General features: G+C 45.0%; 1 protein-coding gene across 4 annotated transcripts in view; it reads left to right on the top strand.

Annotated features, from left to right (window-relative positions):
- Window positions 1-27270, top strand: part of BCAS3 (BCAS3 microtubule associated cell migration factor) — a 745665-nt gene that overhangs the window by 14781 nt on the left and 703614 nt on the right. For all 4 annotated transcript variants that reach the window (XM_055001162.1, XM_055001161.1, XM_055001160.1 and 1 more), the window contains exon 6: window positions 19806-19887. In XM_055001162.1, the coding sequence (XP_054857137.1) occupies window positions 19806-19887 (82 nt within the window). The remainder of the gene's footprint in view (window positions 1-19805; window positions 19888-27270) is intronic.

Genomic DNA, 27270 nt, shown 5'->3' with positions numbered 1-27270 from the left:
GGGTCTTAATCAAGTCCACCAGGGCAACGGAACCCATCAAAAGTGGGAAGCGCAGTGTCCTTCAAGATCTCTAACTTCCGAACCAGCATCACTTCCATCTTGTCTGAGTTCAATTTCAATTTTTTTCCTCTCAGCCATTTGACCACAGCCTGTACTGCATCACCAGGGGATTCGGATAGTGAGAGATAGAGCTGGATATCATCTGAGCGGCGTAGCGTGTTCCAGTGTCACCTAGGGTAGGAGGTGCTTTTCCTCCCCCTCCCTGTGCGCAAAGCACATGCGCGTGTGCTCTGGCCCTGCACGATGATGTCACTTCCGGGAAGTGACGCCATCGTGCAGGGGCGTCCCCCTCACCTGGGAGCGCTCCCGCGGTTCGGGACTCTCATCGTCTCGTAACACTTTGCCGCAGCTGCATGAGTGGCTGCAGCAAAGTGGTAAGGGGCGAGTGGGGAGGTGGGCCACCTCCCTGCTCGCCTCCCCGCCTGTTGGGGTGCCTGGCAGCGCTGGCGAAGGGGCAGGGAGGCGAGCGGGGAGGTGGCCCGCCTCCCTGCTTGCCTTCCCACTTGCCACCCCGCTTCCCTGCTTGCCTCTCCACTACTTGCTGCGCTGCCAGGGCACCCAGCTCGCTGAGCACCGAGGCTAGCAGCAGCGTCGGCAAAGGGGCAGGGAGGTGGGCTGCCTGCCATGCTGGAGCACCCGAGGGGGGGCAGTGGACGAGGCGCCTCCTCAAAATTTTGCGCCTGAGATGGCCGCCCCCCTGGCCCCCCGCACGCTACGCCTCTGTATCATCTGGATATTGATGGCATCCAATTCTATAGCTAAAAATGATTTCTCCTAAAGGGTTTACCTAGAGTTTGAATAGCTGAGAGATAAGATTGTACCTTGTGGAACCCGCAGGGTAATTCCCACCTTGAAGATAGCTGGTCTCCCACAGCAAGACTTTCATTCCATGAAGAATGGTTTAAACCAGTCCAAGGCATGTCCCCTGATATCTACTCCTGCCTCCAAATGCCTCAACAGGATGGTGTTGTACCGTATCAAAGGCTGCAGATAGATCCAAGAGAAGCAACAAAGATGCATGACCTTTATCTATATTCAGGTTGAGGTCATCAACTAAAGACACTAGAGTTGTCTCTGTCCCATAGCTAGGCCTAAAACCAGATTGAAAAAGGATCCAGAGCATGAGAGTATCTAAGAAAACCTGTAGTGAGTCAGCTGCTGCTTTTTCAATCACTTTGCCCAGAAAGGGCAGAATTGAGACTGTTGGGTAATATTGTATGCATCCCCAAGAGTTAAAGTACATGTGATGCTGATGATCAATGTTTGGATTCCAAATGATTAGTTCAACTGTAAAAAAAACAGCCACGGGGGGCTTGATATAGATTGGAGCAAGGGGTGGAGTTTAATTTCTCCAGTCTGGTAGGTGTCCCACCCCTCGCCCCAAACTTAAAGAAATTTGTGGAGAGCCATTTTCTGTTAGGGAGACAGCACTGGAGAGGAACTATTTCCTTAGTACTGCAGCCCCAGTCCATATCCTCCCTCGTGTGCTTGGCTAGGGAGGTAATCTCCAGGTGTTTATGGCCCTAAGAGAGCATAATGGAAAATAGTTTACCGTTCTTCAGAGATGCTTCATATGAAAGTCTAATCGCCATACCGAAATGTGTGATAAAACAAGGCAAAAGCATGTGTATATATTTTTCAAAAACTAAAAAATGCTAGTTGTTACTCTGGGATCTGGGTAATAATGCTAGCAGCTTGTTTTTCAATGGGCTCAGCTGAGCATACGTCCCTTAAGTGGCCTGCTTCTGTCAAACATGAGGATGAGTTTGGAAAGCTGCCACCCAGCATGCTGGAACGGGAGAACTTACAATTATTTGGCTTAATTTTACTTTCTAAATTTGTATCCTATCCTCCAAGAAGTTCAGAGCAACATTTTAGTTTCCTGACATCCTTATGAAGCACAACTGGCTTAATGAGCAAGGAACTTTGTTTAGATGTTAGTGTCTTTGTTGCCCTTTGTATGGTGGGGAAGGAAATACTGTGTCAACATAGTTGTTCAGGACTAGGATCCTGGGTTCTGTCCCCACTCAGCCATGAAACTCGTTGGGTGACCTCAGCTAGTCATTCTGTCATCCCAGTCTCTCTTACAGGTTTGTTTGTGAGGATAAAATAGTAAGGGGGAGTAGTACATGCTGGGACAACAGTGAAAGGGATGGAATCAGTGCTTGGAAATGCACATCTGGCACCATGCAAAAAAAGTCGTGTGTAATTCAGGCAATCCTGCATGCAAATGCACATGTGATTTGTCCAATATCAATTATATTTTTATCCTTTCTCTTCAGTGATGTCATATTTATCCCACCCCATTTATCAGCAGGCATGTTGGCTACTTGTTCATGACATCGTTTGCATGATGTCAGGGACACATGGTCCCAAGGCCCGTCTACACAAAGTAAGTTACCATAAATGTGATTTTTTTTAGTACGGGCTTTATGGCTTGTCTGAAGCCACCCCGAGGAGCTTCATATTTGAGCAGGAATTTTATTTTGGGTATCTTTCCCTAAACTGAAAACTGCCTCCCTTATTTCTCCTTGGAAATGGTGAGAATTCTTAAGGGCTTCCAAGCTTTTCTAACCATTTCTTTATAATAGATCAGAAGGACACCTTTGTGGCAGAACCTGTTGCTTTGCAGGGAGGGCTGTGGCTCAGTGGAAGAGCAGCTGCTTTGCTTGCAGAAGGTCCCAGGTGTAGTCCCCAGCATTTATTTATATTTATTTATTTAATTCAATTTATATTCCACCCTCCTCGTGACAACAGGCTCAGGGTGGATTACATACAGTATAATACATTAAAATACAGATTAAGAACCAGATAAATATTTAAAACCGTATAGCAGCACTGTTACCGGGAGTGGTCTTCTTGCAATAAATATGATTTATGGGGGAATTAGCAAGCAAGGAAGACAGCTATATGAGAGGCGGTAACGGGGATCTGTCACCTTTGTATACCAGGTCCCTTCCGACAATAGAACAGCGAGTCTGGTGCTTAATATCAAACAATAACTTTTATTGAACACACGAACTTCATGCACATACACACAAATTACTGGTAAAGATAATTACACACACACACAGAGTCCTAGGAAATGTAGCCAGAAATTGGGAATAGAGAGAGGGAGTAAATATATCTACCTATCCTGGAGATGGGTCCAGTCCATGGAGGAAGAGAGTAGCTTCGAACGCCAGCATCCTCGGCCAAGAGAGCAAGATGCTTAGGGAAGTGACCCTAAGGGAGGAGCCAGAAAGCTTGCACGATTTGAATGGGGCCAGAGCTCTACCTTTATAGGTAAAATGTGCCCTGAGGTGGAGGAGAGTCCCCCCAGCAGTTAGGACAAAGACTCCAATGGTCAGTTCCTGGGTTAGACAAAAGGCTTGAGTACTGATAGCTGCCGGGGTGTGTGAAAGCAGATGCAAAACTAGTTCTAGCGCTGCACAAAAAGGACAGTTTTCTGATGAAGTATACCGGAGCTAGGTTGTTTTTAGGGAGTTGATACATTGTGCCAGGAACGACTGTCTATACTTATGAATGTCATTTGATTAGCTCCTCAGTCATGGACAGGAGATCTCATCATGGAAGGAGGGAAAGGAATGTGCTAAGTGGGGGTGACTCTGCGAGGCCTTTGTTGCTCTGGGCACCGGTGGGGCTGGGATGGCAATAAATCCAATCAAGCCGCGGTCACTCCACGTTCCAGGGCAGCATTCCTTGCATGCCTGGTCCTCCCAGGTGGGATGTAGCAACGGCGGGGGCTCTCTGGTGGCTATACAGCAGCCATTTTAAACTCCAGAGGCTTGTACACTTTTACTATTACATGCAGCTATATGAAAACTGCTGTACAACTGGCGAAGGCCGGGCTGACTGCTTACAGCACTTCTCAAGAAAAAATCCACTACCCAATCATCTCCACAGATGTTTAACAGAGGCTGGGTGGTACATCTGGTAGGGAGGGCAACTTTTCCTCTATTCAGCTGTTGGGGAGGCATTACCCAGTGTCAACCATATGCCTGGCAGAACAACTCCATCTTACAGGTCCAGTGGAAAGATAACAAATCCGGCCAGGCGCTGGTCTCTTTAGACAGAGCATTCTATCAGGTTGGAGCTAGGACTGAAAAGGACCTGGCTCTGGTTGACACTAGGCAGACCTCCCTAGGGCCAGGGATCATTAACAGCTGTTTATCGCTGGATCGAAGCATCCTCCGGGGCTCATGTAGGGAGAGGTGTTCCCGCAGATATTTTGGTCCAAGTCCACATAGGGCTTTGTAGGTTAATACAGCCTTGAATCTGATTCGGTTCTCCACTGGCAACCAATTCAGCTGGCGCAATACCGGTGTTTTAATACCGGTGTGTATTAAAAGGCACTCCAGTGATGATACACGCTGCTGCATTTTGGACCAGTTGTAACCACCAGATCAGGTTCAAGGGAAGCCCTGCGTAAAGCAAGTTATAGTAGTCTAACCTGGAGATGACCATTGCCTGGACCATTGCAGTTAAATTGCGGGCCGAGAGATAGGGAGCGAGCTGCCTGGTCTGTCAGAGGTGGAAAACAGAGGACTTGGCATCTCCCTTTAAAGCATTAAGTAGTGAATGATGTGAAAGACTTGGAAAGTTGGTTCAGGTCTGAGCGTACAGTGCTGGTCTTGATAGATAAATGGTCTGGGTCATTAGAACATACGTTCCGATCGTGCAGTCGCTGAGTGTGTGTGTGTGTGTGTTTGGGGAAGTGGGTACGAGTGTGCTAGCCGTGCCTCCATGTGATTGCTGGATTGTGAACATGATATTCAGGCAAGGAGGAATTGTTATTGTTCAAAGATCCAGAGGAGTTAGCCGTGTTAGTTTGTAGTAGCAAAATCAAAAAGAGTCCAGTGGCACCTTTAAGACTAACCAATTTTATTGTAACATAAGCTTTCGAGAATCACAGTTCTTTTCGTCAGATGCATGGAGGGCAAGAAGAAACTGGTCAGATATAGAGGAGGAGAGGGGAGGGCGGAGTAGATGCAAACATCTCCTTCTGATATGCAGATGCAAACAGCTCCTTCTGATATGGAGATCATTGTTATTGTTCAAAGGTACCACACCATTCTTGTGATTGGCAGTTCCATTTTTTGAATGCTCCTGGTCGTGGGGATGGTGCATATACAAGTACACTTAAACATGAGCTGACAGTTGCATAGAAGCAGGGAGCAGATCTACTGTACTCGTGCCTGCTTCCGTTCTCTGCGTGTTGATTAAATGCATCAACAGACTGTTTACAAAGGCCTATGAATAAAATGTCTTCAAGGTGCCCCCAAACACTATATTTCTTTGGTATTTTTTTTTAACTAAGTCATTTAATTCCAGAAGTAATGCTTGTTATGGGGACCTGCTATTCAAACAGAGCTGGGCTGAGGGACTCATTAAATAAGTAACTGATTAAGAAATAGTAAAATGTTGTGCCTAAATTTATCCTCTTGGAAAGGACGGGGTAGTCTTAAAGAAAAGGGCAGCTGCTGCCAAACGTGTGATCATGGGGAATGAACATTAGGTGGCACTAAGATACTGAGCTAAAAGATGAGACTGGCTGCTGTCATTGGTACAGCGGCATTCTTGACAAAGGAAGGAGCCAGATTGAAATACTGCTGCAAGTTCTGTGTCACGAGATGGCATTCTCATAGAAACAACCGCTCCAGCCCTTTTCAGACTCTCTTCCTTTCCGTGTTGACTCATCTGCGGAGCATTCGCAGGCCTGCACACCTCAACAGGATATTGGCCAGGCCTCTTGGCCCGCATGATCACCCTGCACAGATTGAGGGGATCCCAGAATGCACCCAACACTCTCCTATGGCTTTCAAGGAGTGCCCAGGGCTTCCTGCAACATACGGAAATTGTTGTCCCTTATGGCAAGACCTCGTAATCTGTTCCCTGCAACTGTGTGATGCTGCTGCTTTGCGAGAGCAATCCCTTCGCTTTCTATATTTAGAGATCTTAGAGGGGTTTTTTTTTGCAGAAAGAGCTCCTAAAGCTCCAGCACTCTAACAGCAAGCGCAAAAGCCCCACATTAAAGCAAACTTTTATCTGTAGTGTTGTGCTTTCATTCTCCGTTCAGCTGGACACCTATTCAGCACTTAATAAACTAACGTGCTCCAGGCAAGCCAGTTTGTGTCTTGAGTGATTATGAAGTGTTTATGACAGTTCCTAAGCCGACACCCTCTATAATGGTGTTATACAAACTTGGAAACACTTCTCACCCCTTCCTCTCGGATGGCGTGTCTGTCTCCAGTCTGAGTGGTTTTGCATTAAGTCCCCTCACAGGAAGATCTTTCGACTACAGAAGTGTTACTTGCAAATGGAATATCCCATTTAGATTTGCTTCAAAGGGTTCCAGTAACAGTTGGGTTACAATAACAGCTTGGGGGATTTTTTAAAAAGTGTGGCGTGTTAATCTATGATGCACAAGAAGCGGAAGCTGTTGAATCCAACTACCTTTCCTTCATCTTTTTTTTCCTTTGAAAGGGTAGGTGGGAAGGTTAAAAGCCATCTTTTTAAAAATTCAGGGGGATAGAAGGGGTGGGGGCTCCTTCTCTGTTTTATATTTGGAAGATGCTGCCGTAACAACAAGACATCATTTGGAATTGTTTTCTACTTAAAACCAGTTTCCAAGCATCTGTTCAAGATGACTGCATCTTCTATGTTAGAAATGAGTGCTCATCGATTTTAAAAAAAAATTATTATTACAAGAAGAGGTTATGGACTTGGAGAGCAAGCTACATTAAAGCTGCCTGTATTTCACAAGGGTTTCTGTTTCTAATTTTAATTGAATGGGAAACCTTGCTGCCTGAAGCAAGGTAGTTGAAGATTGATTAGGAACTTGTGCAAGATGATGATTATGGGGAGCGCATGGCCCATACAGTGCCTAGAACACTCTTACGGTCATAAATGGAGCCCTGCCGAATCAGACCACAGCTGCACCTTGTTTGGCATTCCTTGTTCAACTGCAGGTGTTTGAATGTCTGTGGCAAAAAAGAGGTTTCATTTATGGCTGGCCCTTGGCGCTTGCTGCTTTCAAAGGTTCTAGGACTTGAACTAGGATTGTAGGAGGCTTGGACTTGCCCTGTTGACCAGCCTGGGCTGTGTGTTCAGACCCCTGTTCAAGGCACAGAAAGGTATAGGGATGCGCAACATCAGGCCCTGCAATAGGCTGGATTGGTGCAAACACAGAGAGCCTGGTCGTCTTCCCTGGTCATCAGAGCAGGTTCTTCACTTTTTCCAAGACGAGGTTCTGGTACAGCGGCTGGTAGACGCAGCTGGGTCCGGACAGTACTCAACATCTGGTAATTGAATGCCACATAGGAGTGGCTGTGGTTCAGTGGGAGAGCGTCTGCTTAGCATGCAGAAAACCCGAGGTTTAATCGCCAGCATCTCTCGTAAGGATTTGGTCATATGAGGAAGACCTTCGCTGGGGACTTTGGAGACCTGCTGCCAGTTCTGAGTAGACAGCACTGACTTTGGACCAACGGTCCAGTTCAGTACAAAGCAGCTTCATGTGTTCGTGCAACAATAGTGCTCACCGATCAGTTTAGGTATTACGATTAATATATGTTTGGGCCACTTCTCCATTATTATTCCTGATCATCCTTAACTGCCCTCTAAGCCAGTGAATTCCCTAAGCAAAGGAAGACTCCTTTAGCCTGTTCTGAGCCTTCCGCCATCCAGTTTCCGAGCTCTAGAACAAAGGAAAGGTTTGTCCATAACAGTTTTAGGAAGGTTTTGTGCAATTCATTTTGATGTGATCTAAAGTAATAGGCCCACATAGTCAGTATGTCTAGGATTAGCTTTGAAAGTGTTGAAACTGGAAGGAAAGCAGAACAGAAATATGGTGAAGGGGTGTAATAAAAATACAGCATTGTACATGTAAATTGCTGTTTCAAATCTTAACAATAGGTGTGTGTGTGTGTGTGTTTCTTTGGTCCAAAGGCTTTGCATGATCTATCTCTCAGCTACAGATGAATGGATGTTGGCTCCTTAGCAGTGCTCATCCACTGCACAAATGGGATTTTGAGATGGCCAAAGAAGCAGTCATATGTTTCTAGGTACTTTTGGTTTCCAAATTGTGGTTTGAATATTTAAAGTTTTACATTTAACAGCAGTTACTTTATGTAAGCACATATATACTTAAGGCTTTGTCAGTATTCTCTGATTCCTGCCCTACCTTAACAATGCCCTGATCCAGATGGCCCTGGCTGGACTGATCTTGTCTGATCTTAGAAGCTATGCAGGATTGGCTTTGGTTAATATTTGGATAGGAGAGCACAAAGCGAGTATAGAATTGCTACACAGAGGCAGGAAATGGCAAACCACCTCTGTTTGTCTCTTGCTTTGAAAACTCTATAGGGTCGCCATAAGTCAGATGCAACTTGCCAGCACCTTCCAGTCCACCTTAACAATGGTTAAGAGATGTGTTGGTATGAATGTTATATGTGATTAAGACTAATCATGTTTCCCTTTTAATCAGGATTTGAATATCACCATTATTTATGAGTTTTCATAATTGAAAGTCAGCATGGTAAAATAGAGTGCCAGGCTGTGATATGGGACAGCTATGGGAGCTTGCTAGGTAAGCTTGGGCCAGTCTGTCTCTCTCGGCCTAACCTTAGGATTGTTGTGGGGGTAGGATGAAGGAGAACAATGTTGTAAACTGATTTGGGTCCCTATTAGGAAGAAAAGTAGGGTATAAATAAGAGTATCCTACTATATAAAAGACTAAGCGTGTGTTCCAGACAACTCACTTCCTACCCTGGTATGCCACCAGAGGGTGCTGCCATGGAGGGAAGACCAGGCTGGGATCAGGAGCGGAGCATGAGGCAATGCCCTCCTTCACGCAGCTAGGATCAGGAGTGGAGCAGGTGGCAATGCCCGCCCCCCCTTCACCCAGCTGGGATCAGGCATGGAGCAGGCGGCAATGCCTGCCCCCGCCTTCATGCAGCTGGCATCAGGAGGGGAGCAGGTGGCAATGACCACCCCCCACCTTCACCCAGCTGGGATCAGGAGCGGAGCAGGAGGCAATCCCTGCCCCCCTTCACCCAGCTGGGATAAGGCATGGAGCAGGTGGCAATGCCTGCCCCCTCCTTCATGCAGCTGGCATCAGGAGGGGAGCAGGTGGCAGTGACCCCCCCACACACCTTCACCCAGCTGGGATCAGCCGCAAAGCATGAGGCAATGCTCACCCTCCATTCACCATGCTGGCATCAGGCACAGATCAGAGGCAATGCCCACCCACCCCTTCACTGGCTGGAATTAGGAGTGGAGCATGTGGTAATGGCCAGTCCCCCTCCATCTGGCCAGGATCAGTCACAGAGGAGGAGGCAATGCCTGCTTTCTTGCCCTCCCTTTCTAGAGCCCGTTGTATTTTTCCCCACAACGGGCTTTGTTGCTAGGCTCACATACTTTATTTCAGTAATATTTGTATCAACCCTGTTAAATCAAATTTTATTACCATATCGGTGACAGGAGAAATTGAAAAAGAATGGTTTACTCATGGTCACCTGGTGAGGTAATGGCAGAGGTGAGAACTGAACGGTGGAATTCCTGGCACGCTTCTCCCAGTATAATCCTAAGCAGAGTTACATCCTTTTCACCACACTGATGTCAGCTGATTTAGAAAGGTGCAGCTCTTCTTAAGACTGCACTGTCCGTCTCATATCCCTCATGCTAAACTAGGCTGTGTATAAGACCAGAATTTGTTGGTCGTTACAACCATTTGTCTCTGTTGGCAATTCCCTCGGTGGGAGGAAGTGTGTGATCCTTCAGGCCGTGTTATGTCTGCAGCAGTTCAGTGAAGATGAGCAAATGGCATGCTTAGCCAAAGGCTTCATTATTCTCAGAAGGCCTGGTGAAAGTCTGTATGTTTTTTTAAAAAATGCTTGACTATTGTCTTGCAATTAGGCAAAGAAAATTAAAATTTGGAGCTGGCATTTTATGAGATGCACAGAAAAGGGAAGCAATCGTAGTTAGCTGACTGGCATTGTTAGGGTTGGCAAACGTAAAAACGTCACAGAGACTTCTGCAAGTCTTGGCAGTGCCTCAAAAAACCCATGCTGCCAAATAATTAGCATCTTTTCTTTGATTTGGAAAACTGGAGTCTCTTTCCTTCCTCCAATCTACCAGCCATGGCCATTACAGTGCAGAAGGGGAAATAAAAAAAACAGCAACAACGCAGAATTACCAGTATGAAAGGCAGCAATGGACTGAAGTATTACAGGTAAATTAGGATTTCTTACGCTCATCGTTGTCATTTTTGCCTTGGTTGTGAAGGGTTGACCCACCTGGCTTTACTGCTCTAAATTCTTGGTTCCCCCTTGCTTTTTTGGGGTCCTTAGAAATTGCTGTTCTGGGCGATGGGCAATTGGGATGTAAATATCTTGTGACTGAAGTCCAAGATGATGCTGGATGTTGTGGCCACTCTGTGGAGCTCATTTTAGGGAAGCTCTTGTTGGCCTCCTCTTTCTTTGGACCATAGCACTGAAATCAGTTTTTTACAATGTCAGTTCAGAAAGTGGAAAGATGTTCTTGAGAAGGGCCCAAGCTGCCTTTGGGGCACTGCGCAACAGAATTCCTCCTGGGCCTAGCCTTAGGCAATATGATACGCCTTGCCCGGAGCAGTAAATTGGCAGTTAGTCATTATATTTGTACAACCCAATAGGGTGGGTGCTTAGATCTTCTGCCTTAGCTACCAAACATCTTCATCCTCTGGCTATAGTCTCATCCCTTTAATGATGGCAAGTACACCTTTTTACCTTTGAGGATGTATTAACTGACAGTGTCGTCGTCCCTCCCCGTCACCACAGCTATCTGTCCTATGGAAACAAAATGTAGTTTGTGTGCTGCTGTACCACCGCTTGACTTTCTAGAGATTTCTTTATTAAATGTTTCTCCTCTTCTGGTTTGGCGTACATTTTTCATTCTTTCTTTCTTTTTTTTCTTCTTCCCCCTCCCCATATGAAAGCTATTTTCCATGGTTGGAAAATATTTGTTCGCACTGTAAGGAAAATAATACTCCTTTTGTGTTGTTTATTATGGATTTCAACTGGTATGCTTCCAGACAACAAAGTCTGTCATCAGGAATTAAAACAATGATTCAGATTTATCCTTGAAGCTTCCCTTCCCCCTTTGGAAAGGAATGGCCCAAATTGTGCAAGGAGCAGAAGGCGTAACTTCATTTCCCTCAAGTTTCCAAGTCCCCTTTGCAGCCCTGGCTGTTGCCTCTCCCTTTGGCGAGAAGGAAACACCTGAGGCTGCTTTTAAGCCTCATATTCCATTCTCAAAACCTGTCTTGAAACATCCTTGATGCCCTGAAAGAGGAATGAGGGGAGGGGGGAAAAACTTCTAAAAGCTTGTGAGTTGCCACATGAGACATGCTGCTTAGCTGGAACATGTCCAAAATGGTAGCCGTGAACAGGTTTTTCCACAGGTGCTTTTAAAACAATTTAAAACTTTGTTTCATTCTCCCCCTCTGGTTCATCCTATGAGATTTACATATCAGCTTGGTTTGGGACTTGCTGAAGAGCTCGAGGAGTGGGGAACAGAGGATGCAGTCCACTGTTTTGTATTTCCTCAACTGAGATGTTGGGAATGAAACAAAATCACTTTTCTCTACTGTCAGGTCTTGTCAGGTATTTCCCTCTTGTCGAGCCAGAGCCGTCTCCTCCCGGCTCGTCGTCTCCTGGGGTGGGCTGTGCCTCCTCCAGCACGATGGTGGGGTTGCTCATGCTCAGTTCAAACAGCTTACCCCTTTGCCTCATTTTCTCCTCTCGGCTTCGGCGGCTGTCGGGCCCCAGCGGTGCCCATTCCTGGGGGGTTGTGGTCAGCTAGTTCAGGTAGTTGGCCCCTGACTTCGGGCGTGCCCCCAACTCTTTTGGAACGTTGCCTCTGGAGCCCTGCAGTTGTGCTGGGCTGGACGGTAGTCCCTCTTGGCATCTCATGAGCTCCCTTATCTACTTCATCTGTCATGGCACAGGTAGCAAAGTTCAGGACTCTGGTTCCAGGGGTACTTTTAGGACTTCAGCCAAAATGTTAGGTCTTGCCAGGTATTTCCCCCCAAGCACTGCATCACGCAAGTGTATGAGTTAAAGTTACTTTATTAAAGAAGAATACCAGTATCAAGATGGTCAGACAGGATCATTGGCTGAAGTGACTCAAGGTAGCAAAGCAAGGTTAATTATAGGACAAAGTCCACACCCCCCAGTGGGAAAGAAAGCCCGTTAGGATTTTGGCGCGCTGAGCCAGGGAGTCAGGGAAAGGGGGAGGAGGGAAAGGATGAGCTCTTCTCAGTCTCTTAGGAGGTTGGTGCGGTCTGTGCTGGAACTTCAAGGCCACATTCTCAGGCCTGCCAGGAAATTGTAACCAAAACACCTGCAAGATAAGCAGCTAGCAACCAGTCAGCAAAACAGGTTCCCTCTGCATGTTCTCAGAGGTACACTACACACTGCAGCAAGGAATCCATAACACATGACAGATATGCTGGAGGTGTATCTGACATCTACCACTATAGTGGGAGCTCCCCAAATGAACGCACCTTTATATGAATATGTGAAGCTGCCTTACAGAAAAGTCAAACTATTGGACCATGTAGGTCAGGATTAGGGGTGTTCATTTTGAAAATTTTCATGATGTTTTCGAATCTTTGGCTGTTGCTGTTGCATGAAATGTTTATTGTGATTGGGTAGTTTTTCAGCGGGGCATTGCTGAGTTGGATTTGAAATTTGTTAGTTTTGTTTGGTTTTCATGATTTTCATGGCCGTTCTTTTCAGTGGGGAAGAGGGACTAACTGGAGTCTCTGGGACAGCTGTTTTTGCATTCAGTGGCACCCAGACTGCACAGAATACAGTCTTCCTTCTGAACCATTGACTGAGTTTCTAGCACATAGACAAAGCGGTTGGTGTTAGCAGACCCTGGAATAGGCGAGTGTCAGCAGTGCATGCTTATCGTTTCACCGACATCTATGGCAGGAAACGGTAAGCAAACCCCTTTGTGGCGGGCTGACAGGAAAGCAGCAGCACCGCCTCGTGCTAGCCAGTGACATTTGGAAAACAAATCCTGCTTTTTACTTCTTTGTTGTTGAGGTCCCTTTAAGAGGGCAGAAAAGTTCACATGTGCCTAAGATGAGGTGCAAGATCCAGCCACATTTGATGCTCAGCGTTCTGCACCAAACGGGGGGCATCCGTTCTCTCATTCTCACCACTCAGTCGCAGACCGGGTCTGCCAAGAACAGACTGTCACGTACGTCCAATGCTTCCTTGCCTGTGATCAATGTGGGTCCTCTAATATTTTTCTAATTATTTGTATCTGCCAAATTTCCCCTAATTTGCATACTGTGATTCTTAGCATCTGATTATCATCAATCATGCATGCACTAACCAGGGCCAAGATGTTTTGTACCTGCATTAGCCAGAGATATCCCCCCCGCCCCCGATACACTGTGGAAGAAAGAAATATTTGCAAGAGAGTCAGAGGTAGCTTTGGAGGAAGTTGATGACTTGTTCTCTACCCTTTTTTCTATTTTGAACCGATAAAGTTGGTCTCCCTATCCGATTAAAAAAAAGTTAATGAAAAGTTGAAAGAGAGAGGAGTCAAATGTTGGAGACAATCTCAGTGCTCGTTCACTACAATCAGCTCGATCGTCCACATATTCTCATACATTCAACTCAGGGTTAACAGAGTGCAGAAAGACCACAGTCCTTGGGGTGAATGTGCAGCTCTTCTCAGTGCTCCTCCACCTTACTTTTGCAGGATTTCTGCAGGCATAGTTGGCATTTGGAAAAATCCCAAGCAGGCATGCCAGCAGAAGGCCACCGAATGCTCCACTTAGTCTGATGCCTTGGCCATCAGTGTGGCTCGCTCAGTTTTAAAAACCAGTCATTTATTTCCAGACTTCACCCTCATTTGCATAGCATGGCCCTTTGCTGTTTTGCAGGGAGCAGAGATCTCTCCCTCCCCACCCTCTGCTGACTCCTCATGGCACACAGAGATGCTGCTGGTGCATCTTTCTATGTATAAAAGCGTTTCTATGCTCTCAGAAAGGGTCCATCAGCCACAGTGGTCAATGGGTGGGTCTGCTGGCCTGGCACAAACAGAGCTTTTGCCATCCCAAACAGTTTACCAAAAGCTTCTTACTGGGTGGGCGGCACTGGCCCTTCTGCCTGCATATCAGGGGCACGTTCAGCAGAGGGGTGAGGGTGCGGTAGGGGGGGTATAATTTTCTTCGAGAGCCAGTTCAGTGTAGTGGTTAAGAGTGTGGGACTCTAATCTGGAGAGCCGGGTTTGATGCCCCACTCCTCTGCTTGAAGCCAGCTGGGTGACCTTGGGTCAGTCACAGCTCTCTCAGAGCTCTCTCAGCCCCACCCACCTCACAGGGTGTTTTGTTGTGGGAATAATAATGGCATACTTTGTAAACTGCTCTGAGTGGGCATTAAGTTGTCCTGAAGGGCAGTATATAAATCGGATGTTGTTGTTGTTACTGTTATTCACTGGCACCTCCACTTTCCAGTTGGTGCTACTGACAGTGAATGAAAGAGACAGGGTGTAACGATTTCAGGTAAATGTGTGCATGTGTCTTTAAATGTTTGGTGAGATAGGTGGAGAGTGGGGGGGTGAAAGAGAGGGATGAGTGAGCGATATGATTGGTTGATGACTGAGAGGGTGGGCGGAGCGAAGGCAGTTTGAGACTGAGAGTGGAGAGCCAAAGTTTCAGTCAGAAGAAGGCAGGCTGGCTGTGTGCTGCCTGAGTATGTTGAAGTATTTATGAGAGAAATATAACCTGTGTGGAACCTGAACTGAGCGTGTTTGTGAAAGGACACTCCGTCAGGGAAAGGGAGGCCAGCTGTGGGCTGCCTGAGCAGGGTTAATATTTCTGTGAATAAGAGTCAGAGAGAAAGAGAGGCTGGCTGTGTGCTGCCTGAGGGGTTTTAAGCATTTCTGTGAGAGAAATATTGAGTTAGAGAAAGAAGCTAACTGTGTGTGAAGCCTTAGAAGAAATCTGTGTGAATGAGTTTAAATGAAGTAACTTTAAGAACCGAGAACTACTTGTATGAAACCGATACGCTTCTTGAAAAAATAAGTTTATTTTGTTTTTGTTATATCCCAGAGTAGCTTCCATTGCTGCCATTCCTATCCTCAGGGCCACATAGAACCACGAAGGAGCCTGACGCTTAGGCATGTGGTACAAAAGGGAACATTTAAATAAAATACCTTGGAATATAATATTCCTGGTGGCAGCAAACTACCCAGAGGGTGTTAAGGGAAAGATTTAAGGCAAAATCTACCCTAGAGAAAGTAAAGGGTCATAACACAAGGTGTGTCTTCTTTTTTCCTTTATTTCTCTTTATAGCACTGTAGGTGGGAGAAGTTGCTGGTCAACACCTTCTCCCAAGGCATTAACCAAGATGTTAATTTAAAAATATGAAAAAAATAATCTGGCATTAGTAAAACATGCAGTTCTTTCTGAATCCGTATTTTTTGATAGCTAAATTTCAGGAAAATATGTTAAAGAAGACTTGATTTGCTATAAGGAGAGATTTGTTTTTCAACTGGTAAATTTGCTTTAGAATATTTAATAATGAGCAAGCTGAATTTGTCCTGGCTTTGTCAAATTTGGTTTGACACTTGGTTGCTTGTACAAATGCTCCTATAGACTTTGCATTGTGCAAGGATGGGGTTTTATATGGCTAATATTTTATTTTATATGGCTAATATTTATTTATATATTTATTTGGCTTATTTTATCCCACTTTTCTCCACTGAGTGGGGGCTCAAAGTGGCTTACAATATGAGAAAAGAACAGAATCTAATCCATAGGGAAGAGAAGGGAGCAGAGCAGGTGGGGAAAACTCTGTCCTGTTGTCAACAGTCTCTTCTCAGTGTAAACTATTACTGTTCAGATCAATTGGTGTTTTTACAGTATGTGAAGTGTGTGGGTGGGTGGCAACGTCCCAACCATGTTTCTCTTAGGAACTCTGTAGGCTAAACATGGGGTGTGCATGTCTTTTTTCTCTTGAGATTTCTGAGATTGAGAATGGGCTGTAGCAACATGCACTCCTCCCCCCTTCCGTACAGGCTAGGGTTGTCAGGTCCCCTTACCCTCCTGGTGGGAGATGGTAGACCCAGCACTTATCTTTGTTGTAGTGTTTGTGCGCACTCCTGGGCTGCGCAATGATGTCACTTCTAGGAAATGACATCATCGTGCAGGGCATTGTGCCGTCCCTGGGAGTGCTCCTGCGCACTGCAGTGGACCAATTTCAGCCCCGAACAGGCCTGATTGGGCCCGCAACATGCTGGAGCGCTGCCAGGAGGGCCCTGGAGAGCTCCTACGCATCACAGCAGGCCAATTTAGGCTCCAAATGGGCCTGGTTCAGCCCATTTGGGGCCCAAATCGGCCCACTGTGGAGCACAGGAGTTAGCTGCACCACATGGGAGCATGCCCCAGGAGGTGCATTCCCCCACCTTTCCCCCCTGCTGGCCAGGTAAGCAGTGTGTGTGTGGGGGGGGAGGTGGAGGGGGAGAGTCAGGAATCCCCCACCCTTAGCAGGGGACTGGTAACCCTAATACCTGCCCTCCTCTCTCATGTACAGCTTCCTCCTGCTCTTCCTCCAGTGATCATAACTTTAAATACTAATCAGAAATTCCCATTTTAACCCAAGTTTGGTCTGCACAACTTGGTTAAGAGGTAATTTGGTTAACATTAACCATGGTTTTAGAGAAAGGGGAAAGGGAGCTGGGCAGAAGGGAATGAAGGGGGGCTGGGGAGCACACAAGCTTGTGGCTTACTCCTGAGCTCTTCATGATGGTTAAAGATGCTGTTTTTGCAGCATATTAAATACTTGTGAAGGCTGTAATTCCTCTAACACCACAGGGTTAAGCCAGTGGTATCTGCAGGTGTTACAATTTTAAGAGTTGAAGCATTTTTAAAAACACGCAGGCCCCCTGACTTCTTCTAAGCTTTCTGCCCTTGCTTCCTTTTTGAAGGCTCAGAACTACAAATCACCACAATGCTATCTGAGGTAGAAAGCTCTGAGGTAGTTAGCTCTGTGTGTGTGTTGTGTGTTTTGTGTGCAATTGATCTTTATTTTAAATCAAAACTCCTTTTTGATTGAATTCTTGCTTCTTTATTGAAAGAGTTCTCTAGAGGAGGGGATCCTCATATACATAGGCATAAACGATCCTTTTACCCCTCCTCTCGCTGCTTCTCCTTGTTGCCATTTCTCCCAAGTTACAAGGAGACCTCATAGGGTAATACTGCTGTCACTCACCTGGTGAGAGCTTATATGCTTTCCTGATATTGTAAACCACTTGTTCTACCAGCTTTATTCCAGGGTTCTCTTTATGCCAGCATCTCTCTGTCCCTCTCTCCGTTTGACAAGTGTAAGCTCTTTACATCTGTTTCAATTTCTTTATGATTTGGCACTCTGCTTCAGAGTGTTTGCCATTTTCCCAGAAGTTTTGACATCCCATAACGGATCCATTACCAAACAGTTATGAAAATGCGTCATGATGAGCCATTTACAGGAAGGCTGGAAAATACTTTTTTCACTAACTCTGAATTGATCTCTTCTGGATTCTATTAATGACCAAATTAATTAGATCCGGGTCTTCAGACCTGCTCTCCAAATGCCCCGTCCTTCAGCAGGATACAGATTCCTTTCCTGGACCTTTCATTTTCACTGCGGTTTGGAAAGGGTAAGAAACAGCAGGAGAGTCTTCCGATCAGTGGGAAAGACTCCTGTGGTTCCTCACCTCCAAACCTCGGAACAAATGAGAGAGGATTCTGGTTCTCTTCCAAGTTCTCTGCGCATGCCACAGAACCTGGGAAAGGGAAGAGGGGTGGTGGCAGCTGCAGATAATGGCTGGCCAGACTGACTTTTCTGGACCCCTGAATTATACTCTTGATTTTTAAACCAGCTCAAACAGCTGAAAGAGCTTTATTTTACTTTTATTTTAAAGCTTTACTGTAGGGGGATATGAGAAACAAGTGGGGGGATTTTTTTTTATAAATGGCTACAAGAAAAACAAAGGGGAATTCCCCCATATTTAACATTTTAAGAAATCTATTGAAGTTCTCTTAGATCAGCAGTTCCCAAACTCTGTGCCACAGGAAAGCCATAACTGTGCCACAAAAAGTTAATTAACTAACATTCCACCCACAAAAGAGTGTTCTTTTTCCAACTCTGTGTGAGTCACTGCTCTGGTCTTGCCCCTTTTAATCAGCTTTTGGTAATGCATTTTGTTCCATCTCTGCATTTGGGTGTGTATCATTCATGTGCGCACAGTGCAATGATGCTGAAGAGATGGCGGCTTTCTGTTGTGGCATGGAATGCATAAATGTTCTGGTTTGCCTCTTTCCAATCAGGAGGCGTGCCCAAAACAGCAACTCATGCGTAAAATCAGGGAGTGGGCTCCTTCTGGGGTGGGCAATTTTCATGCACTCTGAATGCAAATCTCTTTAGCTGTAAAAGTAAAAATTGCCTCCAGTTGTAATTTGGTGGCGGGGAGCGGGAGCCCTGTGCCTCAGCTATTATAAGTTTGGCAAACATTGCTTAAAGATCAGCAAACCCCACCAAATTCTAAAAGTAATCACAGAGACAACCCAAAGAGTTAAACTGCAGCTAAGACCATCCCAACCTTATTAATCCTCTAGCAGCAATCAATACAGCTGCCGGATTGTCATAGGTATCTGGAAAGATCTCTGCCTGCCATCGCCTGTGTTGCTCTAATCCTGAGAAGGCAAAGCAGATAAACAACCCTTGGAATGAGGGGTTACAGAAAAAAAGTCTTGTAAAGCATGGGGTGGTCATGAGGAATGTGATGAAGAAAATGGCAAAGGAGAAGCATTTGAGAGGGAGTGGGAAAAAGAATGGCTTGGACAAACATCCTTTTTAAAAAACCCTAATAGTACAAGGAAAGATGTTTGTAGCAATAAGTCAGTTGTATTTTCTCTGTTGAAAGTATAAGCTTAGCCATTTTCAGTACCTAAGCTTGGTGTTTTAAAACTGGTGCTGGAACAGTCGCGTTTCTCTGAAGATCCTTTGCGGCACACTGGTAAGATTTGGACGTAGCATCAGCACATATGCACACCTTTTAACCCCAATGGACATGTTTGAGGGGAAATGATAGGGCCAGTTTCCTTCGAACCTTGCATACGTCTGCATGATGATCATACATTATTACATGTCTGTCATAGGCAAATAGTGTATTTTCTTCTGTAGGATGTTAGGGGCCACCAATCTTGGAAACTTTAAGGTGGCATTGTTTAAGAAGGCATTTGAGGGAGGCCAATTTTATCTTTTTTTGATAGATGTTTATTCCATGCTGTTTCTGAATTGGTAATGTGGAGATGCTTTTGGTGTATCGTGGTGTCTTCCTGCTTTTTTAAAAAAAATGTGTTTTGAGCACTACCTATTCTTTGATGCATTCTCTTTTTACAAGCTGCTTGAGCCTTCGTTTGATGGAGGGAGGTGGAATATAAATGTTCTTCAGTGGAATACTGCGCATTTGACTCTTCAGACCTCAAGCTTTTTAGCCAACCTAATTATCTTTGACCTGCAGTTGGATTCTTCCTTGGAAGAACAATAACCGCATATATTGAGTGGTTCTTCCCCCCCCCCTTCCTCTCTCCGGTTTTCAGAGTATTTTTATACCTCTCTGAGATGGTACAGCAGTAGGTTCGAAGGCCGAGGATCCTCTGTGCTAAGATGGTGCAATGTTTTTTTTTTTGTCTCATACAGATCAGTGGCGAGGCTCAAGAACTCTACTCCGTCCGACACGGTCCTGTCCGAGCTGCTCGAATCTTGCCATCGCCACAGATTAGTAAGTATGGAAATCTGTGTACTTAACACCCCCCCCCCCCAGTAGTTTACTAACCAGGGCTTTTTTTCAGCCCTACACGTAACCCTACCCACCGTGGAGTCCATAATTCTACGAAGGGTTTTTGCGGTGGCAAGTCAGAGGAAAGCCTGAAACTGCAGCAGTTCCTGCTTTGTTGAGTAGGTATGGGCTGGAGGCCAAGCCCTGTATTTGCTGGACTTTGGTCACTCCTGAGGCTTCATATTGCCTGCCGCTCAAAATGACCTGAGCCTGCTCAGTCCCAGGTAGCTCAGTTTGTTAGCCTTCAGGTGGGGCCTAGTGATCTCCTGGAATTACAACTGATCTCCAGATTACAGAGATCAGTTCCCCTGGAGAAAATGTGGCTGCTTTGGAGGATGGATTCTATGGCATTATACTCCGCTGAGGCCCCTTCCCTCCCCAAAGTCCCCACCCTCAGTCTGGTCTGTTCCATATATGCAATACGAGTTGGTAGAATAGGCTGTGCCATTTCAGGCCACCACTGGTGAATTTCAGCTTTGGAAGCCCCTTTGCAGCAAAATTCACTTCAAATACAAAACAAGAACAGGAATGAAGGAAGGTTCTTGGCTTGCTATGCTGGTTTTGTTTGCAGGGATTTTTAACATAGAAAGAGCCTTCTGCCTTGTAAAACTGAATCTTCCAGTTGAAGTTTGAAGGGGATATAGACCATTTTACCACTTCAGTATTGAACCATCTCTTTCTCCTTTATAAGTGACCCGTACTTTAGTCTCTGTCTGAGATGATACAGCACCTTCCCTTTATCATGGAGAGTCATGTTTAGTGTTTTGGTTGTTGTTGTTTTTTGCGCCCTAAGCAGTGCTGTAGGAGTTGGCTCCAGGGGACGATTTCTGTATGTGTTAGAGCCCTTGAACAAGCCAAAACAGCGCTGGCAGTCGCATTGTGAATCTTACTGCATGCCAGCTTGCATTTCTCCTTGTTCAAGACACTGTGCAAGTAATTACAGCTACTGTTCTGTATTGCTGTATATCTGTTGCTTGCACAAGTGATCCTGCACTATTATTTATTTACGTATTTTATTTTATAGAGATTTATACCCCACCTTTCTGCTCTCCTAAGGGCCACCAAAGTGGCTAATTAAAAAATTAATAATAAAACCATATTTTAAAACTATTAAAACCAACAAAAAATTATTAAAACAATTAAAACGAGAGCTAAAATACTTACAAAAACATAAAAACAATAATTACGAGGGCCTGTTTTTTCTGTTCATGCTTCACTGGATCCAAGTCCGAAGTGGTTCATCCGTTCTACTGCCTCTCTGCCACCTCATTCTTGTGCTCCTGTGAACTAGGCATAGTGCACAGCTAGTTGGAAGCTTTTGTAGTCAATAGGGTACAGTTGTTTCACAGTTTTTATTTATTTATTTTATGTCATTTATAGTCTGCCTTTCTCACTGAGATTCAAGGCAGATTTCATAGTGTGAGATTAGTACAATCAGTATCAAGGACATTTCCATAAACAATGCCATAGGGTTATTATTAAATACAAGACATAGCATTAGCAAGGATCCAGTACAGGGTTGAAGAATGGCTGAAACAGAACATAATCAATTCTAGGACTGACATTAGATAACAAGAAGCACCGGTAGTATATGGGAGTACATATTCAAAGCAACAGATAATATGCAAGGCAACATCACCCCCTCCCTACAATACTTCCCTCCTGTCCAAGTAAAAAGCCTTTTTGAATAATTCAGTTTTGCATCGTTTGTGGAAAGCCAGGAGAGTGGGGGGCTCTCTTGACCTCCTCAGGCAGGCCATTCCACAGGATAGGGGCCACCACAGAGAAAGTCTGTGGGTGGGTTGCTGTTGATTTTGCCCATGTGCAGGCTGGCACCTGCAAGAGACCCTGTTCAGATGAGCGAAGCTGCCGTGGAGGGACATAGGGAGGGAGGTGGTCCCTTAGCAGTTGTGCTTCTAAAGTGTAGAATTTGCTGTTCAGCATCCTTGGAATCATTCAGAAATAAGTTTCTAGCCCTCATGGTTATGATGGAAAAACTAGTGAATTAGTTGTTGTAAAATATAAGTTCTACCCTCTGATTGTCTCCTTTAGTTTGGGTAGGTTTATATTCAGTCATCTTGCTTGCTACACGAAAGAACAATTCAAATTAGTTCATATTAAATTGAATTAAATCTGTGTTTTTTAATAAAATGTTTTGGTTTTTCTTTACATAGGTTGGTAGAAAGTAAATCTTTGATTAAAAGCAACCGGGTGCATTATTGACCAGTCTTTGGAATCAGATGAAAGTAAATCTGTAATCTGAGGCCTCGGATAGCCAGCACATGAAACAGGATTGGGAGAGGAATAAAAGGGAATTTTATAAAGTAGAAGCTGATAGCCATCAGCAGTGCTGAAACAGCCTTTTTACTGGGAAACTATTAAAATGGAGGGGGGTTGGATGTGGGGGCTGCTTGTGGAGGAACTTGGCATGTTCCTCAAAAGAGATCGTAGCCTGAGATCGTAGCCTGAGATAAAGGGCTCGTTCCCAGGTGTGAAAGAGAAAACTCATGCTTTTAACTCAGTGGCTATTTCAACATCTCAGCTTAATAGTTTGTCAACTATGTTGCTAAAGCATCATAATCCTTTGATGTTGAGTCCTTAGCTGCGTCGTGCTCTCAGAAGCATAAAGCGGCTCTGTTTGGAAGAGTTATTTCATGCCTTGGCTTTGGGAGATGCTATGCCATTATCTGATTTAGCAAGCCTCTATGGCAAGGTTTGTTCGCGTGCGGGTGTGCTTGTGTTTCTCTCGATTTGAAGACGGGAATCAGACCTCTGGAGGTCTTTGTGGTTCTGTTGGCTTTGAGACTTTTCTAGTTTAAGGAAACCCTTTCTGCACTCTTTCCTCTGCCAAGGAACCCTTGTGCTGTCTGCCATGGAACTGCAAGTTGCAGTGGATTGTGGGAAGTATACCTTTAGGGCATGCTGTTGCTATGAATGAACCGAGAGTGTGCACTAAAATATGTCCAGTCGTTCCCCTGCAGATGATACACTGCAGAAAAAGATAGGCAATTTATTTTTCAGGGAAAAGACTATAATGGGTCTTCTAAGTGAAGAATCCCTGGAATAAACTGTAAAACAGGGCTGAACAAATCCTGGACTCCATGGGGCCTAAAAATATCATTTTGGCACTTGGTATTTTCAGAAATGACTTTATTATACTGTCTCTCAGCAATCTGCAGTAGAAACACAAAGCATTTTTATCATTTCACATCGGAATATATTTTGTTGTATGTCATAAAAATCCGTGTGCATGGGGGTCTTGTCATCGCTTGTTTATGTTAACTTCACACCGTTCAAGAATGGTAGATGAATTCATTTCTTAACCAATTGATTTCTATACTGGCTCCAGTATTCAGCCATGAAGAAATTAGGAGAAATTGGGGAGAGGTTAGGATTTGAAATTAGCTTTTTATTGTATTTATTTGTTTGCTTACTTCATTTATACTCCACCTTTTTCCTCAGTGGGGACTCGGAGTGACATACGTTGTTCTCTTCCTCTCCATGTTATCTTCATAACAACCCTGTGAGGTAGGTTAGGTCGAGAGAGTGTGACTGGCCCAAGTCACCCAGCAAACTTCCATGGTAGGGTGGGAATTTAAACCTGAGTCTCTCAGATTCTAGTCTGACACTCTAACCACTTCACCACACAGGAATGTAACCAAGATTACACAGGTTTATTTATACACCACAACCCTTTTGCCAGAGATTTGGTAAAATTACGAGAAACTGAATAGTTTTAGGTTATTTTGGTAGAAATAATTAGAAAATACGGCCATTCAAATTCAGAATCCTGAAGACTGAAAAACGATTTGCTCCTCCTAAAGCCCCCCCCCCCAATTTGTCAAGGTCTAAGATTCCCCGAGAAGTCTGTTTAAAAGCTAATCTTGTAGTTGATTTGGGTGATGAGGGGTGTGTGTGTATGTGGGGAGGGGGAAGGGATGGTTAGACACGAAAGTTTGTGTCAGATGCACAAGTATGATGTAGGGTCTTGTGTTTCTACTGGAAGTGTTGAGCCAGGACTCAGTGTGGGTCACCTCAGTGCGGGTGACAAAAAACTAAGAGGGGGACAATATTTTCAACATAGCAAAAACCAGGTAACCAAGAGGGTTGAAAAAAGAAGAAAACGTGTGTGTGGTAATATTGAGGTCTGCACCCAAAAAGGCTCACAATGTGAAAGAACAACTTAGACACTGCATCAGGTTCTGTTTATTCTGAGGACTCCTTTGGTCAGTCATTATGGGATGATGCGACTTCTGCTTAATTGTGATTTATCATCTTTTGCCATATTGCATCATCATCTGCTAGGTTTTCCAGGTGGGATCCAGAATAATACTGGAACCCAGGGAGAGGGAGGGCAGACTAACTAACAAACACACACGCTCCCAGCTGGCGCGATGACCTCACTATCGAACATGATGCCATCGCAACAACCCACTTCTGAGCGCCTGGGCTAATGGCCATTCCCACTGGTGGTACTACTAGCTGCAGGAGGCTACCCAGGTGCCTGGCCACTCCCAGACAGCACTGCACAGCCACAAGAGGCTGCCCGAGTGCCTGGCCACTCCTGGGCAGTGCCATGCAGCCACAGGAGGCCACCTGGGCACCTGGGCACTCATAAGTAATGTTGTGCAGTTACAGGAAGCCACCCAGGCTGCTGGCCACTCCCGCTAGTGCTACTTGGCAGCAGGAGGCCAACTGGCCACTCCTGGACAGTGCCACGCAGCCACAGGAGGCTGCTCACCACTTTCCTGGTCCAGCGACAGCGCCTTGCAGTGGCAGGAGGCTGGGCTCCCAGGGTGGGCGATGGGGGAAGGGGAAGAGGAAGGGTCAGAATAGGTGTCCAGCATTTGGGAAACATTTCTCCTGGACAGTCCCCTAAAATACTGGACTGCCCAGGTGAATACCAGATGCCTGGCAACACATTCTCCCCCTCCGCATTACCCTCCTCCCACATTACAGGATAAATCTCTGATAGAAATGGAGAATATTTGATGCATTTGGATTCCCGAAAGTGATGCTTCACACTATTTGGCTGACATCCTGACCTGACTTAAAAGGAAATATAGACCATTAACAACCACCATCTAAATACAGATTGCTGATGGCTCCAATGAATAAGACCAACAAAATGGGATTTACCTATTCCATAAATAATTTTTTTCTTGTATCCTGTTGGTGTTTTTCATTGTTTTGGTCAGGCATGTTGTAATTTCAGCAAAGACATTGTGTGATGTATAGTGTACACAGCCGAAATGCATTTGGTTTTGGTATACATGTATTTTATGCCATGAATTTCTGTACCTGAGATTCAGTTTGGTGTAGTGGTTAAGAGTGACGGGACTCTAATCTGGAGAACCGGGTTTGATTCCCCACTCCTCCACAGGAAGCTAGTTGGGGGACTTTGGGTCAGTTACAGCTTCTAGGAGCTCTCTCAGCCCCACCCACCTCACAGGATGATAGTTGTTGTGGGGATAATAATAATAACACACTTTGTAAACGGCTCTGAGGAGGTATTAAATTGTCCTGACGGGCGGTATATAAATCGAATGTTGTTATTGTTGTTGTTGTTATTCAGAATCACAGAATCACAGAGTTGGAAATGGCCATACAGACCTAGTCCAATTCCTTGCCCAATGCAGGATGAGCCTAAAGCATCCCTGACAAATATTCGTCCAGCCTCTTCTTGAAAACTGCCGGTGAAGGGGAGCTCACCACCTCCCTAGGTAGCTGATTCCACCTTTGAACTACTTGGACCGTGAAAAAGTTTTTCCTAATATCCATCCAGTACCTTTCTGCATGTAATTTAAGCCCGTTGCTTCGGGTCCTATCCTCTGCTGCCAATTGGAACAGTTCCTTGCCCTCCAAATGACAGCCTTTCAAATATTTAAAGAGAGTGATCATGTCCCCCCTCAATCTCCTCTTCTCCAAATGGTAACATTTCAGACACTACAAGGTCATTTAGGTGAGCTTCAAAGAAAGAGATTACACAGCTGTGTTCTCAAGCTGGGAGAGAGAGAAACGAAAGTGATGCATATAGCGTTTGCAATATGAAATCAAAACACAGTATTAGCAGTTAACATCCCCTAGAACAATGACATGGATGTAGGGGTTACAGACATGACATTCTGCCCCCCTAAAGATGGCTCCTCTCCCTAAGGACCAGGTTTGTCAGGATAACGTTTATGGAAGTTTGACATCAGTGTGGGTGCATTCATATGGGACTGCTCTACCCATTCCCTGTATGATTCATCAAAGTTTTTCCACCTGAAAAGGTAGAAGAGTTTGTTGTACTTAATTTTAGAGTCTAAGATTTCTTCTAATTCATAGTGAATATGTCCATCCTCTAGCATTGGATGTGGGGCCCCCCTTTCTGGATGCCACTGATCAGATGGGGGAGCCCTTTTTAAAAGACTGAAGTGAAACACTGGGTGGACTTGTTTTAAGTTCTTTGGAAGTTCAATTTCTACAGTCACATCACTGATTAACTTCTTTACAGGAAAAGGCCTAGATATCTCCATCAGAGCTTTTTACTAGGCTGCTCCCCTTTTATGTTGTTGGTGAAGATGTATACAAAATCTCCTGGGTTTAGTTCCCATTGTTCTGAGCGCTTTTTTTAAATATAATAAATTTATTCCACATTAACTTAAAACATAACCATACAAAACCCATTTCACATTAACTTAAAACATGAGCACTTTCTGTCAGCAATTTTTTTGTAATCCTCTTTGCCTTTGTCCAAAGTCTTTTGAATGGTTCCCCACTGGGAAGTTAAATTAGTCCACCATTCCTCCAGGTCTCCTCCTTGTGAGGAGTCAGGGGTTGTAGAGAAAGGCAAGGCGTTTCCTTCATATCCATGTACTATTTTAAATGGTGTGGCTCCTGTGGAGGAATGTACTGAGTTGTTATACGCATATTCGGCAAAATCAAGAAAATCCAACCAATCATCTTGTTGGTAGTTAATGCAGCATCTCAAAAATTGTTCAAGCACTTGATTTGTGCGTTCAGATTGTCCATTGCTTTGGGGACGATAGGCAGAGCTAATTCCTTGTTCAATCCCTGCTAGTTTAAGGAGCTCCCGCCAGAAGTTGGCAACGAACTGTGGACCTCGGTTGGATATTACCTTATTAGGAAATTAGTGTAGTTTCACTATATGCTTCAGGAACAGGCTGGCTAGTTTCTTAGCTGTAGGGATTGTAGTACAAGGAATAAAATGAGCCTATTTTGAAAAGAGATCCACCTCTACTAAAAGGACTGTGTCCTTTTGAGGGGGGAATATCAGTAATAAAGTCCATTGAAATCACAGCCCATGGTCTAGGGGGAGTTTCC

The sequence above is a fragment of the Eublepharis macularius genome, chromosome 17 (genome assembly GCF_028583425.1).
Source record: "Eublepharis macularius isolate TG4126 chromosome 17, MPM_Emac_v1.0, whole genome shotgun sequence".
Taxonomy (NCBI): Eukaryota; Metazoa; Chordata; class Lepidosauria; order Squamata; family Eublepharidae; genus Eublepharis; species Eublepharis macularius.
This window is presented reverse-complemented; position numbering and strand designations above follow the sequence as displayed.